The 16,345-nt window shown below is 49.4% G+C and overlaps 1 protein-coding gene across 2 annotated transcripts in view; it reads left to right on the top strand.

Moving 5' to 3' along the window:
• Nucleotides 1-16,345, top strand: part of ASTN2 (astrotactin 2) — a 352,662-nt gene that overhangs the window by 87,068 nt on the left and 249,249 nt on the right. For both annotated transcript variants that reach the window (XM_074556304.1, XM_074556303.1), the window contains exon 3: nucleotides 1,886-2,270. In XM_074556304.1, the coding sequence (XP_074412405.1) occupies nucleotides 1,886-2,270 (385 nt within the window). The remainder of the gene's footprint in view (nucleotides 1-1,885; nucleotides 2,271-16,345) is intronic.

Below are 16,345 nucleotides of genomic sequence, written 5' to 3'. Positions count from 1 at the left end.
CCACATTTCTCTTCACAGAGAAATGTAAGGCACAATTCTTCCCAAGAATATTTCTGGGATTCACATTCTCTGAACCTCAGAGAAGGAAAACACAATTCTTATTGTTTGCTGTGCCTGTGTTTGTGCAAAAGTAGAATGCAATATGGAGATTGTTTACCCAAAGTGATGGTGCTTCGTTTTCTTGGCCTACCAGGGCCAAGAGTGTGTGTGTGTGTGTGTGGGGACTGTTGGGTGACAGTCATGAGATTCTGGGCAGTGTGTGCAGGGTTGAGTGCTAGGCAGGTTCAGTTTAAGATGTATAGAATAATATAGTACAATAAAATAATTAATTAGCCTTCTGATATCCATGGAGTCATTCTCTCTCCCTCACCAACGTCAGAGTCACTGTTGATTTTCAATAGGTCTCCATCCCTCTGGTCCTTGAAGTGCCCTGGTACTGCAGGGCACAAACCTGGGGAGCTCACCAAGCCCTGCCCCTTTGCCATACATGGATCCCTGAGATCTCCTGGACAGCAAAACACCTTTCCTGATGGTGCACGTTGTGCAAATTGGGGAGCTCAAGCTGAGCAGCGTCCTGAACCCTTGACTCCTGCATCTGTTAGGAGAGGAGGGGATCCTGATGTGAGGTGTGCTGGGCTGGGCCTCTCCTGTGGCAGGTTGTGGTGCAGGGAAACATCTCCTGAGGCAGCTCATTCTGTGATCTGCACTTTCCACTGCCACCTCTGTCACCCTGTTTTTTTTAAATTCTCCTAAGCCTTCTGATGTTTACATTCTTGTAACAAACTGCCTCACACGCTTTTCTGTAAATACTTATTTATTTACATTCTTTTATGGAGGAGGAGAAATTTGATGGACTGTTGGTTTGTCCAGTGCCATTGGAGAGGTGGCACTGCCATCCTCCAATCCACTGTCACTTTTGGAAATCTGTAAATGTTGGAGTCAGAAATTAAACTTCCCTCTTTTTACCTTGGAGGTTCCAGTGTCTGCATCATTTTATTTCGTGTCCTAGAGCGACTCACCTCCTTACAGCTGCTGCTGTTTAGGAGTCAGAGCCGTGCTCCAGGTGCTGTGTATGGAATGCAGAGGGAATTTCCACACCTCTGCTCTGCTGTAGAGCTTGGTGCAGCTCTGGGCAGTGGCATCCCAGGTGCCCAAGGAACGCCTGCCCTGCCCTGGCTGTTCCTGTCATGCTGCAAAGCCCTGGTCGCTCGTGCTGCTCCTGATTTACATGCCCTGCCTTGCTTGTCTGCCACGGGATAAAATTGCTCTGATGCTGCAGAGATTAAGAGGCTGGGAGCTGGCACAAGCACAGCTCTTGTGTGTGTGGGGATGAATTTAACTTCCAGAGCAGCCAGAGGCAGAGCTGGCTCCCTGTGGTACTCTCTAGCCAGGCTCCCTTGAGAGGATGTGCTACTTCCATGTACATACAGATACTTGTAAGTGTTTTTTGGTTTTTTGTTTTTTTAATTTTGTTAAAGATTTTTATTTTTAATGTTAACTTTGTTAAGAGCTGTATTGAATAAAATTTGGAGGAGAAGAAAGACAAGAGCTTTGTAGAAAAGGTCTGTGTCTGGAATATGTTGTGCAGTACTCCAGGTGGTGGAGTCACCATCCCTGGGTGTGTTTAACAAAGCCTGGATATGGCACTGGGTACCAGGGTTTGGTTGAGGTGTTGGGGCTGGGTTGGACTCGATGATCTTGAAGGTCTCTCGCCACTTGGTCATTCTGTGAATTCTGTGAATTCAAGATGTGTCTGTGCCCATGTCAGGGGGTGGAATGATGGGCTTTAGGATCTCATCCACCCATCATTCTGTGATTCTACAACCCTGCAGCACCCCCTCACCCCTCAGTGCCCCCCTGACAGTGTGCTGTGCTCTCTCTGCAGGGCGGGCTGATCGCGCTGCTGCTGCTGCTGCTGGTGTTCATGGTGGCCCTGTACGCCCAGCGCCGCTGGCACAAGCGCCGCCGCATCCCGCAGAAGAGCGCCAGCACCGAGGCCACCCACGAGATCCACTACATCCCCTCGGTGCTGCTGGGGCCCCAGGCCCGCGAGAGCTTCCGCAACTCGCGTCTGCAGGCCCACAACTCCGTCATCGGCGTGCCCATCCGCGAGACGCCCATCCTGGATGACTACGAGGATGAGGAGGAGGAGGAGACGCCGCGGCGGGCAGAGCCCAGCGCCAGGGAGGATGAGTTTGGCAGCCAAGTGACGAGGACGCTGGAGAGCCTGGGCAGGGCAGGGGAGGAGAAGCCTGACTACGAGAAGAAAGGTTTGTGGTTTTACTCTGCTCTGCTCTGCTGGGGAGCTCTTGGGTTTTTGGTTGTTAATTGCTGCCCTGAGATGTGCAGGATGTCTCTGCTTCGGCCTACGCGGCTGAAGAACGAGTCTGGACTCTTCATTTTTCGTCCTTGAAGTTGTTTATTAATTCTTATCTATAAAATTTTCTTTCTGCCCAGCCGAGATCTGCTCAGCAGGGCAGCCACAGGCACTCTGTGTTGTCCTTTTATACTACAAACTACGTATAACATATTTACACTTAATTCCCAATACCTATCACCTGTGTTAGACAGTGCACTTCTACTCTAAACCAATCCCAAAGTGCCAACATCACTGCAGAAAATGGAGAACAAGAAGAAGAAAGGCTGGACACGCCCAAGTTCCTCCATCTTGTCCCCAAAACCCCATTCCAAAAATCCTAAAATCTATGTTTTCACTCAGTGATAATTTTATTATTACACCATTCAAACTTCTGTGACTTTCATGTCCTCATACAAAGCTGGTAATTTGCTCCAGGGGTCAAAATCAAACCTGCAGGTGCTCTGGGCTGTGTGCCAGGGTCTCTGAGCCCCCCGGCGGGGTCCTCAGCAACTCTGGGTACCCAGAGGGATGTGCTGAGTTCTGACAAGGAGTGGCGCATTCCCCAGGGGATTTCGGCTGAGGCGTGCTTGATTGCTTGCATTTGGAAAATCTGTCTGTCAGAAGCTTCTACACCCACCTCTGCTTATTGAAATGTTATTATGAGCCATTTAATATTGTTCACCTGCAATGCACAGTAAAAATGCATTTGAATAAACAAAGCAAAGCATATTAGTTGCTGTGAGTGACTCCAGCAGGAGCGAGGAAGGGATGTGCTGGCTTGTTCTGTGCAGGGAAGGGATCTTGGAGTGGTGCTGAACCATCCTTCCCTTCTTGTGTGGGCTTTGCAGTCAGACCTAGCAGCCACAGTGGCAGGGATGGGGACAGGGACTGTTTTTGGCTCCATGGAGGAGCCAGGGATTGCCCAGGTGATGCACTGTGTCTGGAAAGCAGCTCCTGCCCTTGTGATGGTCATAAGTGGTAGCTGAGGTTGATTATCTTCCACCCTTAAAATGCTTTCTCCTCTTTCCCCTTTTAAACAAGGCTGTGCTGATTGTGATGGGTATTGCTGCTCAAACAGATTTGGAGGTGCCCAGGGATCAATCTGTCATCCTCGAGTGCTGCTCTGAGCATCCCTGTTGGCATCTCTTGGTGTGTGTCTGGCTCTTACCAGCCCATGGGGTTAAGAGATGTTTCCTCAACCCTCTGCTCAGTGAGAATGAACAAATGAAAGCCTTCATATCTCATAACCCAGCTACCTTCTTTCTTCTTTCATATTCTCTTCTTTGTTTTGCTTTTCTATAAATTATTTAGAGTTGTGTGAATGGGGAAGACAGCAGTAACTGCATTTCAGTGCTCTTCAAAACAAAACAGCAAACAAGATCTAGAGCAGAATATTAAACTATCCAAGGGCTTCAGGAACTGGCAATAATGAATTTACACAGACTGAACCCCCTGCCCCAAGCTGGAAGCTGCCTGTGGCATACCTGAGCTGGGAGAGATGTTCCCAAATGCTCCCACCAGCCCTGCTTGTGATGCTGTCAGGCTTTGTGCCTTGGATCGAGGCAGGTTTGTGCCTTGCCTAGTCTGATCCTTCCAGACTGTGCCAGTTCAGCATATGCTTCCTTCCAGATGGGCACTTTTCCCTCTTGGATGAGGCTCTGCTCAAGGAGCCAAGCTATGGTTTGTGCTGCTCACTCCTCCCTGCTGAAGCTGCTGAGAGCCTGGATTGCCCAGGATGAGGTGGCTGTGGTTCAGATCTGGGGTTTCTAGCCTGCAGACATGAATAGATGTGCTCTGAGCTTTCCACTCTGACCTGGTGGCACAGGCGGGGGAAACGTGGTGGCTCAGACATGCTGCTCCCTGCCCACGAGCAGCAGTCACAGCTGGATTCCTGTGGGGTGGAGAGGCTGCAGCTGGTGTGAGCAGACACCAGGTACCTGGGGATCTGGAAGCCAGTTCAGCTTGGGCTTGGCTTTGCAGCTGCATTGAAGGTGGAGGCATTAAGGGACACCCAGCTGGAGCGTGGCTGTAGAGCCACAGTGAGATCAGCCTTTCCCTGGTGCCCAGCTGGCACTGCCAGGCTTCACTGTGCCCACTGGGGATGGCTGGGGAGCTGTGCCTGCATCCCAGGGAATCCACCAACCAGCTCCCATGGGAAAGGCTCTCCTTGCTGAGCTGCCTTGTGATAAGGCATCAGCTGGGACTTGTCAGCGGGCTCCAAACGCTCTCGTCACAGGGGCTGTCAGCAGAGCTTCTTTCAAGTGTCACTTCCCAGCATTAATTACCAGGGATGGCAAATCCAATGGAGATGGAGCAGTTCTGCTCACCCTGCAGCTTCCTGTGCTGCAGCTTCCCCCTGTGCTGGGCACTGACTGATGGCAGGTGCTCTTCCCAGCACTTGGGGTTTGCACACCCCACTCTTGGTGTCTGTTGGGTCAATTTTCCTTTCTGTGTTCTTTTTTTATTATATGTTGTTTTTTTTTTAATTTTTATTCACCACTTCTGGATGTATCCAGTCAGGGAATGAGGCAGGGCTGTCTCTGCTCTGTGCAGTCCCTGCCCAGGAGGCCTGAGCAGCACAAATGTTTTGCAGATCACGGCTCAGCAAGCCAAACTTTCCTCCCCAGCTCAGGCAGTGATGTGGATGGGAGGGATGCTCCCATGTGGTGGCAGAGCATGTGAAGTGAATCCCAGCACAAACAAAACACAGGAGTGATGTGCTGAATAATGACATCTAGCAACAAGCGTGTCTGAGTGATAAAGTTAATGAAATTACAGGTTCTGACCTGATACCAGGCTCTGCTGTGGGGAGATAAACAGCAGGGCAAAGATGAGATGTTTATTTCTCCCTAGCTGCAGTTGTAATCTGGATGCACTGTGCAGGGCCATTAATGTTATTACTGTTATGCAAAATCATTTTTGACTTGGGGGGAAGAAAAAAAAAAAAAGAGAGCAAAGAAAGAAAAATCTCCCAACTGCCTAGAAAATGTAAAGCTGACAAAATTAGAATTGCAGCAGGAGCACAAGCTGACCTGGTGACATTGTACAGAGCCCAGATGAATTTAGACAGAAGAAAAATCCAAGGCAGTTTAGGAAGAAAAGTAGAAAAGTAGTTCTTTTTTTTTTTATTAATAATAAAATGAAATGGAGCGAGGCAGGAAGCAATAGCCAGGCTGTCCTAATTATCCAGAAGGATCCCCTGAGCTGGGATGGAGCAGGGACTGCTCTGTCTCTTTGTGGGTTTGGGTTCTCTCTGGCAATTAAAAGGTCTCTAGGATTTCGTCTCAGTGGGTGTGCATGGTGTCAACTGGGGCCTGTGGTGTGCGGTTTCTGGGGTCTTGGTCTTTGCTGGGGAGACCCTCTCTCTCTGAAGTCGCACCAGTATGTACATGGGGTTCAGTGATTATGGAATTCAGGAATTTGGGTAGATTTGTGTGATTATAGATTCAGGAATTTGGGTAGATTTGTGCAGGTGTTGTCACCTCCTCAGCTCCTCTCTCCTCACTTCCCTGTGGAGTTTCCAGTCCGTGCTCCTCATGAGTTCTGCTCTTCCCGAGCAGATGGCCTCAAGCTCCATCCCTTTGGGAATTCCTCACCTGCTTTTCTCTTTCAATATACACAGCTGTCATCCTCACAGACACAGCTTCATCCTACAGCAGCAGGAGCCCTTTGCCTTTGTCCATCAGGTCCTGTTGGAGGGACTTTGGGCCCCATCCATTGCAGGTGACACTGCTCCATCCCTGTCTGGATGCATTGGATGCAATGGAGTTGGCATCCCAAACTCACTATGGGATTACCCACAAGTTCCTCAGAGAAGATTTTGCCAAACCAAATCTCCTAAGGATCAGCAAGGAGCAGAACTTCTGCCTGGTGAAAACTGGGGAGAAACCAGACTTGAAAATCGACTGTCTGCAATTCCACTCCTGCAACAAAGGACCCATCTTTATTTCTCAGTTTCTTTCATGTTTGAAAAAAGAACATTTCAAGCAGGCCTTTGTGCTGGCTTCACAGGCTCTGCAGTCTGGGTATGGCCTCCAAGTCTAGACAGGAGACAGGACTTATTACTGATGGTTCCAATGATTAATACCATGGGCATATCAAAGGTGTGGCTGGGCACTCATCTTGAATTCCTCTCCTGGACTTACTTCTCCCCTGCTGGGTTGGCTCAGGTAAACCTCTGAAGTTTCTCTTACTCAATCCATGGATGCTTTCCTCAGCAGTGGTAGTGAGATGCTTTTTGTGCATTCCTGAAAGATGGTCTGGCTCCTAGAGTGCACCTGGAGATGTGGATCCAGCTCCACTCTGCCACTGGCTGCTCTGACAGCCCTGGCCATGTCATTTAATGGTCCAGGGGTTGGAGAGGGAGCCAAGGCAGAGAGCAGGTAGGGCAGCATAAGGAAATACTGGATTTATATAAAATAATGGAACTGCTGGAAATACTGGAACTGCTGATATCAGGGCTTGTGGTCCCCCCAGCCTCCCACCCAAGCTGCTCTGGGTGGTGCAGACCAGGAGAACTGTGGGAGAAGGGATTTAGGCAGGGAAGACAAATGACTTTGAGGTAACAGCAAAAAGCAAGGGAAGGATCCTGATGAGAGCAAGAGAGAACTTCCTATGCCCCCATCAGCACTGGAGGAGCTGTTCTGGTGGCTGCATCTCAGAATTGTTTTTCCTTCCAGTGGAGACTCCTCTGGGGAGAAGTAAGGCAGTGCTGTGGGCTGTTGGATGTTGGGGCTGTGGAAAGGGACATTTTGGGGGCTGAGCTGTGCAAGAGGAGGGCAGGTAGTCAAGCTGTTCCCTGGAGTTGCCATTCATTGATAATTGTCTTGTAGATGAGATTTAGGGATGGGTGTGAGTTGGGGCGATGCCCTCACAATGGACAGACAGGTGATGGTGCTGCTCTCCATGCTGGAGAAGGGAGAGCATTCAGGAAACAAGAACTGGATGTCTGGGCTGATAATGATGTCCTTGAGATGACAGCCTGTGTCCCTGAGGGCACACTGGTGCCAGGCTGGGCTCATGGCTGTGCCAGGCTGGGCTCATGGCTGTGCCAAGGTGTGCCATTCCTGGTGCCCACACTGGGGCTGGGAGCCCCCATCTGCTGCTGCTGTTGGCTTGAGGAGTCAGCTGCAGTTCCACCCCGATTCCCAGCATTACCCAGAGGCTTTCTGAGCCTTTAATAAATAAAGTGATGGCTTAACGTTTGCTGGGGCTGGAGGCTAAAATGGGACACTGCGTCAGGCCAGCATCTGATGTGTCTTGGGGCTCTTCTCTCCAGTGACCTGATGGGATCGTGACCCTCTTTGTACGTGATCAGCTTTTTCCAGCTCTAATCCCAGCCAGCTCCTCCTGTAATTTATAGGGACCTTTGAAAATGTATATTCTCATAGCTTGCCAGTGAAGAGTGGTTTTTCGCAGTCCTCTGATAAAAAACAGCTGAAACTTTCAGCTTTAAAGAAACGAAAAAAAAGGAAAAAAAAAGAAAAAAAAGGAAAAAAAAAAGGTGGGGGCTCGACAGGGCAGAAATTGGCTCCTAATTCAAGGAGGCACTTCCAGACATGCTTAGGTAGTGTCTCTAGTTAATAAAGATGTTTAAGCTGTTTTCAAGCCCAGCATGTTCAGCTGTGACTGAACTGAATGCATTAATGAAGGGAATGAGGGCTCCAGTTAGAGAGGTTACACCAGCCATGCCATTGGGTCTCCGGTTCTGTGATGATGCCAGCTCAGGCTTCAGTGTGGATTTGCAAATGTCCTGACCTGCCAGGGAAAAGCTGTGCTTTGCAGAGATAAACACAGCCATAATTAATATATTAATGTATTAACTGTCTTTGGAGATCTTGATGGAGAGGTGCCAGGCTGGAGTTTTAGGTTTGTTTTGTTCACCCCATTGCAATGGTTGCCTCCACCCCAAATCTGGGTTGTCCTCCCCACTCTGGGAGGAGTGGTGCTGTGGGACACAATCTCCCCCCCTTAGACTCCCAAGAAAATGGATCAAAGCAGCATCACCGATGTGTGGGAACACACTCAGGACATCTCTCCCACCAGAGCCATATCCAACATACTCCTGCCTCTAAGAAGGGCTCAGAAGGGACAGGGACCCTCCTGGGGTTTGGGGCTTTCCTCTGGTCCTGCAGCCCCTGGCTCATGGTTTTGTGGCCCATGCTTAATGACTAATGAAGGTTTACACACCTAGGGTCAGCCAGGGCTCTTCTGGCTCTTGGCAACTGTTGCTGTGGAGAAGAGGCTGCTGGGGTGGGCTCCTGATAAGTTTTAATGTTTTCCTCCCCTCCCTTTGCTACAACCTGCTCATTAATTTGATGAGACAGAGGAGGGAAGAAGCAGCTGGAAAAGTGGCTTTGAATGGTGCCACAGGGACTGGAACAGAAGCAGGGTGGTTTATTATGCCAGCATTTTGCTGAGCATCTGAAGAGATGCTGGATTTGTGAAGTCCTGCTGCTTTGCAAGGCTTGGACTGGGCTCACCCTGATACTCCACAACATCCCATATTGAAGAAATACCCTTGGTTGCCCCCTCTTCCAGCCACAGCTGGGTGACTTCTGGCTCCTCAAGTCAGCAGCATCTCTTGAATGAGGAATTTTGTGGAGTTTTGTGGGGCTGCAGATGCCCAGAGGGGATGTCATGGCAGTTTCATGTGCAGTAGCCCTGATTCCCCAAGTGTCCAAAGTGTTTTCCATCCAGGCGAAATCACAAGCTCACAGAAGATAAGCTGTGAAGTGTTGGCTGTCCAAGGAAAATAAGCCATCAGGAGCTATATTTATATAAATGCCAGGCACACATTGTTCATCACTTTGTGCATCACTATGAATGTTTGATAAAGCACTACATTATTTAAAAGTGTAGCTGGGCTGTGGGACAGTTGTTGACCAAGATTAGCTTCAAGATGACTCTTTTTTTTTTTTTCTCTTTTTTTCTTTCTTCCTCTGATGGAAAATCTAAAAAAATAATATGATGGCTGTTTACTTGCTTTGGGGGATCTCAGGTGTCCTTGCACTCCTGAGGTTCTCAGCTGGGTTGCATCTTGTGTGCAATGCAGAGGACCTGGGAGAGCCTCAGCTCTTACTGGGGCTGTCACAGAATCCTGGAAGGGTTTGGGTTGAAAAGAACCTAAAAGACCATCTGGTTCCAACCTTCAGCCACAGGCAGGGACATTTTCCACTAGACCAAGCTGTTCCAAGCTCCATCCAACCTGGCCTTGGACACTTCCAGGGATGGTGCTTCCATGGGATCAGCATGGAGTGAAAAGCTGCCACTGGTTTCTGGAGTCATACTGATCAGAGGAGGATGTGGGATGAAGGAGAACAATCCCACAGTGTTCCCCATTTCTACTGGAAGTACACAGATGCTGGTTAGCATTGGCCCTTGGGATGTGGGGCTCAGGCTGGGGCTGCTCTGGATCCTGTCACCTGAGCAAGTGATGGGTTTGCCTTAAACCACAGCACTCAGCCCTTTTTCTCTTCTCTTGGCTTTTAGTGGCATTGTGGCTCCACCAGTTGGCATGTGGAGATTTTTGCCCATCATTCCATCCCAGATTTGTGGGTTTTATGGGGAAGGGAGCAGGGAGTGCAGCTGCAGCACCACCTCTTCCCCCTGTTTGCGTGTCCTCTTCCCACCGGTCGTGTTTTACCTGGCCACGGCACCGAGACGGTTTTGTCAGCTGGCTCCTAAGGAAGATGGATTGAGGCTGGGCACCTGTGCTCATACTGGGTCTGCAGGCACCTTCCAGCCCCATTTATCATTAGGCACTGACCTCCCTGAAGGACCAGTGGGAGAGGAAACTTATTAACGAGGTGCTTCAAATCAATCCTTTCTGACGGCCCCGCTGAGTTACGGCATTTGCTGCGACTCTCCCACTGGGTCCTGCGAGTGTGGCAGTGCTCAGCCTCACCTCTTTACCTGTGTGGCTTGGAATAGGTTTGGTTTTGATATCCTGCGCTTTCTGAGTGTTCCCAGGTCTTCTCCTGAGCCAACAAACTAGCTCTCAGCTCATTATCCGCTGCCTCCACCCTTCCCATGTTGTTGGTCCTTTTGGTGCTGCTTTTGGAGCTGAAGCTCCTGGCCACATTGAGAGATTTTGGTAGTTTGACCTTCCCCTGTGCGTTGGCATCTCTCCCTCATTCATCCTGGCACGTGGCACAGCATTGTCAGTACTGTGAAAATGTCACCTTGTCCGCTGGGCAGAGGAAATGTATTTTCTAACTAAAAAGTTAATTCTGCACCATGCTGCTGAGCACGGAGTTGGGGAGTGGTGGAGACTGGCCAGGGGCCACTGTGCCACATTTCCCACCCATATTGTCCAGCTGTGGCTGTTCTTGGAGCCCTGTCCTGCCCACATCCATCCTTTGGGGCGCTGGCATTTGCTCACATTCACTCGACAAAGTGCTGCTGCCTCCAGGTTCATCCCCCAGCAGTGGCTCCTCAGACAGATGGGGATGGGACTTTTCCTGCCCTCAGCGAGTCCCTGCCCCAGCTGGCTCCATGGGGAACGTCTCCTCTGGCTCTGCAGAGCTGCAGGAGCTGTGTGGTGGAGGGAGGGAACTCGAGGTCAGCACTCTGCTCTCCAGCCAGTGTGTCTCCTCCATGCAACATTAGCCCCGACTGCTCCGTGTGCCCATTAGCACCAAATCGGGAAGCTTCCTCCAGAGGGTTCTTATTTAACTTTTCAATTATTTGATAACTTGAGGAGCATTAGCTGATACTGAGGGTCTGCCCATCTTCCCTCATCCTCTCTGCTGGCTGCCTAAGCAAAAAAAGTTATGATGTCTCATAAAAACCCCTAAGTTAAGGAATTTATTAGAGCTGGGAAAATGGGAAATGGAGTCTCTGTTGGGCTGGACCTCCTCAGTGCTGGGGCAGGGGGAGATGGAGCAGCACCCCACCAGCAAAGGTTTTTCCTTGCAGGACAAATGGGATAAAGAAATAAATGCCATGTACATATTAGGGAAGGGGTATGCTAAAAGGTCTTTGCCTTGCTGAAGAGCTGAGGGTTTGCTGGGCAGAAACAGCTCCAGGGAAGGAGCAGCTGGAGCAGCCCCAGGAGTGCAGAGACCCATCAGTTTTCGGGAGGTGCTCTCCAGGCAGAGGTGTGAGCAGAGGCGGGACTGTTGGACCGCAGCTCTTCAGCGTTTGATCTTTCCTAATATGTTTATAATTACATTGCATTATCTTAATTACCAACAGGAGAAGTGGAGGGAGCGGGAGGGGGGTAGGGAAAGGAGAGAGCTGGAGAGGCAGGGAATGTGCAGGGTGATGAGTTACTCGCAGCCTCCATCCACGGGGCCACGGCTGCGGTTGGAGCTGGAAACGATGCTATTAATACAATGCTTATTCATTTCCCATCATAAAAACATGGAAGCGCGTTCCGAGCGAAATTAACATTCCGTGACATTTCCCGGTAAACGGCGAGTTTGCACACATGAGTGGAGGCAATTAGCTGGGAAGTGACTGAGCGCCGTGACTGGGGAGAGGATGAGGAAGGGTCAGGGCAGCCGGTGCCGGGTGGGTGCTGCCGTGGGCTCCAGCTCTGCCCATCCCTTCCAAGTGGGATGGGGGTCCTGCCAGCTCCTGCCCACCCAGCTGCAGAGAGCATGGGAGCTGCAGATGTTCTCTCCTGCTCTGTTCAGATGGGGGAAATGGCAAAGCTTGGCAACAAAGGTGAAAAGCAAAGAGTTTTGGGGTGCCCTGGGGTCCCTGTCGTCACTGTAGGATGCTGTTCTCCATCCCACTGCACACCAGCCCTTTCCCGGCATTCCCTTTCCTGTCACGCTCCTAAAGCTTTATTAGAACCCAATGGAGACTTTTTCCCAGATTTGTTAAACTACTGAAAACTTCTGATCCTATCAGGACTTTTTTTTTTTCCCCTGCCTCGTACCAGATAAGGGTTGTGCTGGCTCTGAGCCCGGAGCTGAGGGTGGTGGAGAACAGGGTAGGGAAGCAGTCATCTCATGAATATATGAAGGAGGAAAGTACATTTGTTCAGTTTCCTTCAAAGGAGACATCTTGAATAAAACTTTATCTCTACTTCTGCTTCCCTCCCCCTCCAATTTGCAATTGAAATCAGACTTTTGCGTATAAAGATCTATTTTTATAGCGACAGATTTATTAATGTATATAATAATCTAATAATGTATTAATAGCTGTGTATTAATAGCTATGTATTAATAGCTGTGCTAAAAAAGATGTATACAGCCTCTATTTTAAAACTCAACAAAAAAGGCCAGGAGAGAGAAGAAAGAAAAAGTCAACATGGAATGCAAGGCTGTTTTCAAAATGCTCCTGGGCTCCTCTCTCCCTCTGTTGCTGTGTGAGAGCCCCATTTCATAAAAGAGCTATTTGGAGATCCTCCTTCATCTTTGCTTTTGATGTTTTTTGTATATATCCATATATATAGAGAGAGATATACATTTGAATAAAAGTATATATATGGAGATATATTTATATATATGCATTTAAATAAAACAGATTTATATGTCCTGAGTTGGCTGTGGAATGCAAACAGCAGCTTCCCTGTGTTTCATGGACACAGTGGCTGCATGTGGCACTTGGCATGGACTGCTGGAGATAGGGGATCAAAGGGAACAGGTTTTCCTGCTCGAGAGAGGTTTGGTGGCTGGAGAAGCACATGGAGAGGTGAAGTTCCCAGTGTTCCTCCTTATTCCCATGCTCTGTGGCAGGATGTGACTCCCCAGATGTGTTTTCCTCTGAGTACGTGCAAAGCTGTTGTACAAATCTCTCCCCCTGTCATCACATCAGCATCAGTGTAATTACCTAATTTTATGCTACTAAAGCTCTGTGCTTTGTGGAGCTCAGTACCTTCAGGGTGGCACTGTTGAAAATCAGTCCACATCCCAGTCTCAGAACAAACACCGTTAGTTATTTCATGCTTCGGAAAGCAACAAACACCCATTATTTAGAGCTGGTGAGAAATCAGGGCTTCCACCATGTGGAAAACTTCCAGCATTGTGAAATTTATGCTTGTTCCAAAATAGGATCAGAAAGTCAATTTCTTGAAATACTTTGTGGAACAGAAATTTCGAAAATATTGATCGAGAAACATCAAAATGAGCTTGCTGAATATCAGGGAGTTGATTTGGAGGAAACAATTATAACGTTATTAAACTGGCACTTCCCTGGTGTTCCTGTGGTGTGTTAGGGACGTGGTGATTTATTAGACCTTTAGAGCCCGTGTCAGTGGTTCCTAGGAGAGTCCCCCTGCCCTGTGCCTAGAAAAAGCAGATTATTTGATAAATACTGAAAGTGGTCAGTGAAAGGGCAGGAGAGAAGAGTCAGTGTCTGAGGTGAGGGGCTACATCCTCCACATTACCATGCAGGGCAGGAGGTAGGAACCCCACTGACCGTGGCTTCTAATTGTGCCCAAACTTCTTCCATTTAATCCTTGATTGAGTTTGTCTTGTTGCAAAATGCTCAGTCGAGCAGCTTTTGAGATGCTCTGGAGTTATTCCTCTCACTGAAACTCTGGGAGCGTTGTGGCCACTGTTAATATTGAGGGATCAATAACTTGCCTTCTGACAGCCAGAAATCAAAGAGAAAAATGGGAAAACCAGATGCTTAAAAACCTGTATTTTATAGAAATGTGTTTTAGTTCATACCTAGTGTGAGAAGCTCTGACAGAAGCTGCTGTGGGCATGCAGGTGTTGTGTGAGGAGAGCGCAGGTGGTTGTGGCTCCAGGAAAAGAACCTTTAAGCCAGACATCAAAGACTTTGAGGCTCAGGGAAGCTGGCACCTTTGCAGACCACAAACCTCATTGTTCTGTTTTAATCAGATGGAAAACCCAAGCTGTAGGACTGTCCAGCTCTCCCACCACCCAATGGCACCACGAGGTTTTGTGCCTGGTTTGGGGAGAGGCTGCTCCACTGGAGTCCTCAAGGCCACATCTGAAGACTGAAACACCTCAGCAATTCTGAGAGCTTTTTTCTGACATCTAAGGGGTATTTCCATCACTGCCTGGCTTTGCTGGCTGGGAACAGGTTACAGTCAGAGAGGTTTTGTAGTGCCTTGAGAATGTGTTGGAATAGTGGAGACAAAACCCAAGTGTGACTGGTGGGGGCTCACAAATAGTTCATATCTCAGTTAGGGTTTGTGAGTGCTTGTACTGATCCAAGCCTGGCACTCTGAGATGTGGAATCCCCCCAGGGATGGTGAGATCCTGCTTGTGGCATGTCCCCAGAGCAACCCCCCATACCCATCCAGTGTGTCTGGCAGGGTGCAGCTCTCCTGGCTGAGCTGGAATAATGCTGCTGCTTCCCATCTCCATTGCAATGTATTTTTTACCCAAACATTGCTCATATTGTTCCGCTGATGACTACTTTTTTTGTTGTTGTTGTCATTGTAATTTTTAAGCCAAACAACATATTTTCCCACTGCAATTTGTGCCAGCAGAAAGGAAGGAGGAGAGAATGGCTCTGGGTAGGAATTGTTTTGTGGGAGACGTGCAAACGAATAGGGGAGCCATAAGGAGAGCAAATCTCTTTTCAAATAGAATATGGGGGTGGACAGGAGGGAGGTGTTCGTCAGGAATGTGTGCTGTGCTTTGCAAAGGTAGGGTGACCTTCAGCTGTGTCCTTAAAATGCTGCCAGAGAGGAAAGCTGATTTTGTGGGGGCTGGAGAGCCTCGTGATTCCCCTGCTCCTGGGGGGGAGATGGAGATCACAGCCTCGTGCCAAGCCCTGGGGTGGATCCCACCACCTCTGCCAGGCTGGGTGGAGAATCTCTCAGCACAGTGACGGAGATGTGAGCTCAGCAGCCCCGGGTGGATTTATCCTGGGAGCTGGGGAGGGGAGAGAAGGCGTTTGGCAAGCTGTGCCGGAGGGGAGGACAGTCCTGGCTCCTCTGGGATGAGTCGTGTTCGGCCAGTGCTGGGAGGAGCTGGTGCCTGACGTGGCTGTGTCGTGCTGGGGAGCAGCATGTGGGAGCTGTGGAGGTGCCAGGAGCTGCTGGCTGAGCCTGAGTTTGGCACAGAAAGTCCAGGGGGGCTTGCAGGGTGGTGTAGAATAAAGCAGTTCAGTTGGAAGTGATCTGCAAGGATCAGCTAATCCAGCTGCCTGACCAATTCAGGGCTGGCCTGTACTTAAAGCAAATTATTAAGACCACTGTTTGCCCTATGGCAGTGCTTCTTCTCATCCTTTTCTGACCAGCTGGAACCTCCAAGGGCTGCTGTGGGGAGGCCCAGAGGGCAGTTTGGTTTGCAGTCTCTCTCGTGGATGTGATGGACAGCCCCAGCAAGTGCTGTCTCATTCCATTATGGTGCAGTGGTCTCTTCTTCTCTCTCCCTTTTGGCACTGCTGGCAATGCATGAAGGGCTCTCCCTTCATCCTTCACCCCTCATGCTCACACAGTTGAAGCTCTTGCTGTCTTTCATTTGTCACTGAGGGTTTTTTATATGCTATGTTTTTTTCTATGCCCACCCATGCCAAACTCTTCCTGCTGATATGCTGGTACCATGTCAACAAGGGTCTTTTCTCATTTCTCATTTTCCTTTCATTCCTTTCTTTTTTCTTTCCCCTTCCCTTTGTTTTTTTTTTTTTTTTTGTTTTGTTTTTTTCCCCTTCTTTTCTTTTCCTGCTTTACTTTTCTCTCCTCCCTCCTGCTTCCCTGTCCCATTTCCTTTCTCCAAACCCCTGAGCTCAGGGGCACAGAGATGCCAACAATGTGCTGGCACACCTGTGCAGAGCAGTGAGCTGCACCAGCCCTTTGCTCCCAATTCCTGCAGTATTTGGAGCATCATCCCAAATGAAGGACACCCCCTCCCTCCCCACTCTGCCTTTCTTGGTGTTTGCTGCACTGACAGGTGTGGGAGCAGCTGCCCCAGGATGGCTGTGCCAGCATGGTGGCCAGATGGGTGCAGTCACCACGGCCCCATCAGGGGCCATGAGGCTGCTGTGACCTCGCTGAAGGCATGGTCCCCTCCTCCTCCTCCTGGCCTCCTTTTGGTAAATAAGCCCCAGCTG

Source organism: Zonotrichia albicollis, chromosome 21, assembly GCF_047830755.1.
Source record: "Zonotrichia albicollis isolate bZonAlb1 chromosome 21, bZonAlb1.hap1, whole genome shotgun sequence".
Classification (NCBI taxonomy): Eukaryota; Metazoa; Chordata; class Aves; order Passeriformes; family Passerellidae; genus Zonotrichia; species Zonotrichia albicollis.
Note: the sequence above shows the minus strand (reverse complement) of the source record. Positions and strands in the feature narration are given on the sequence as shown.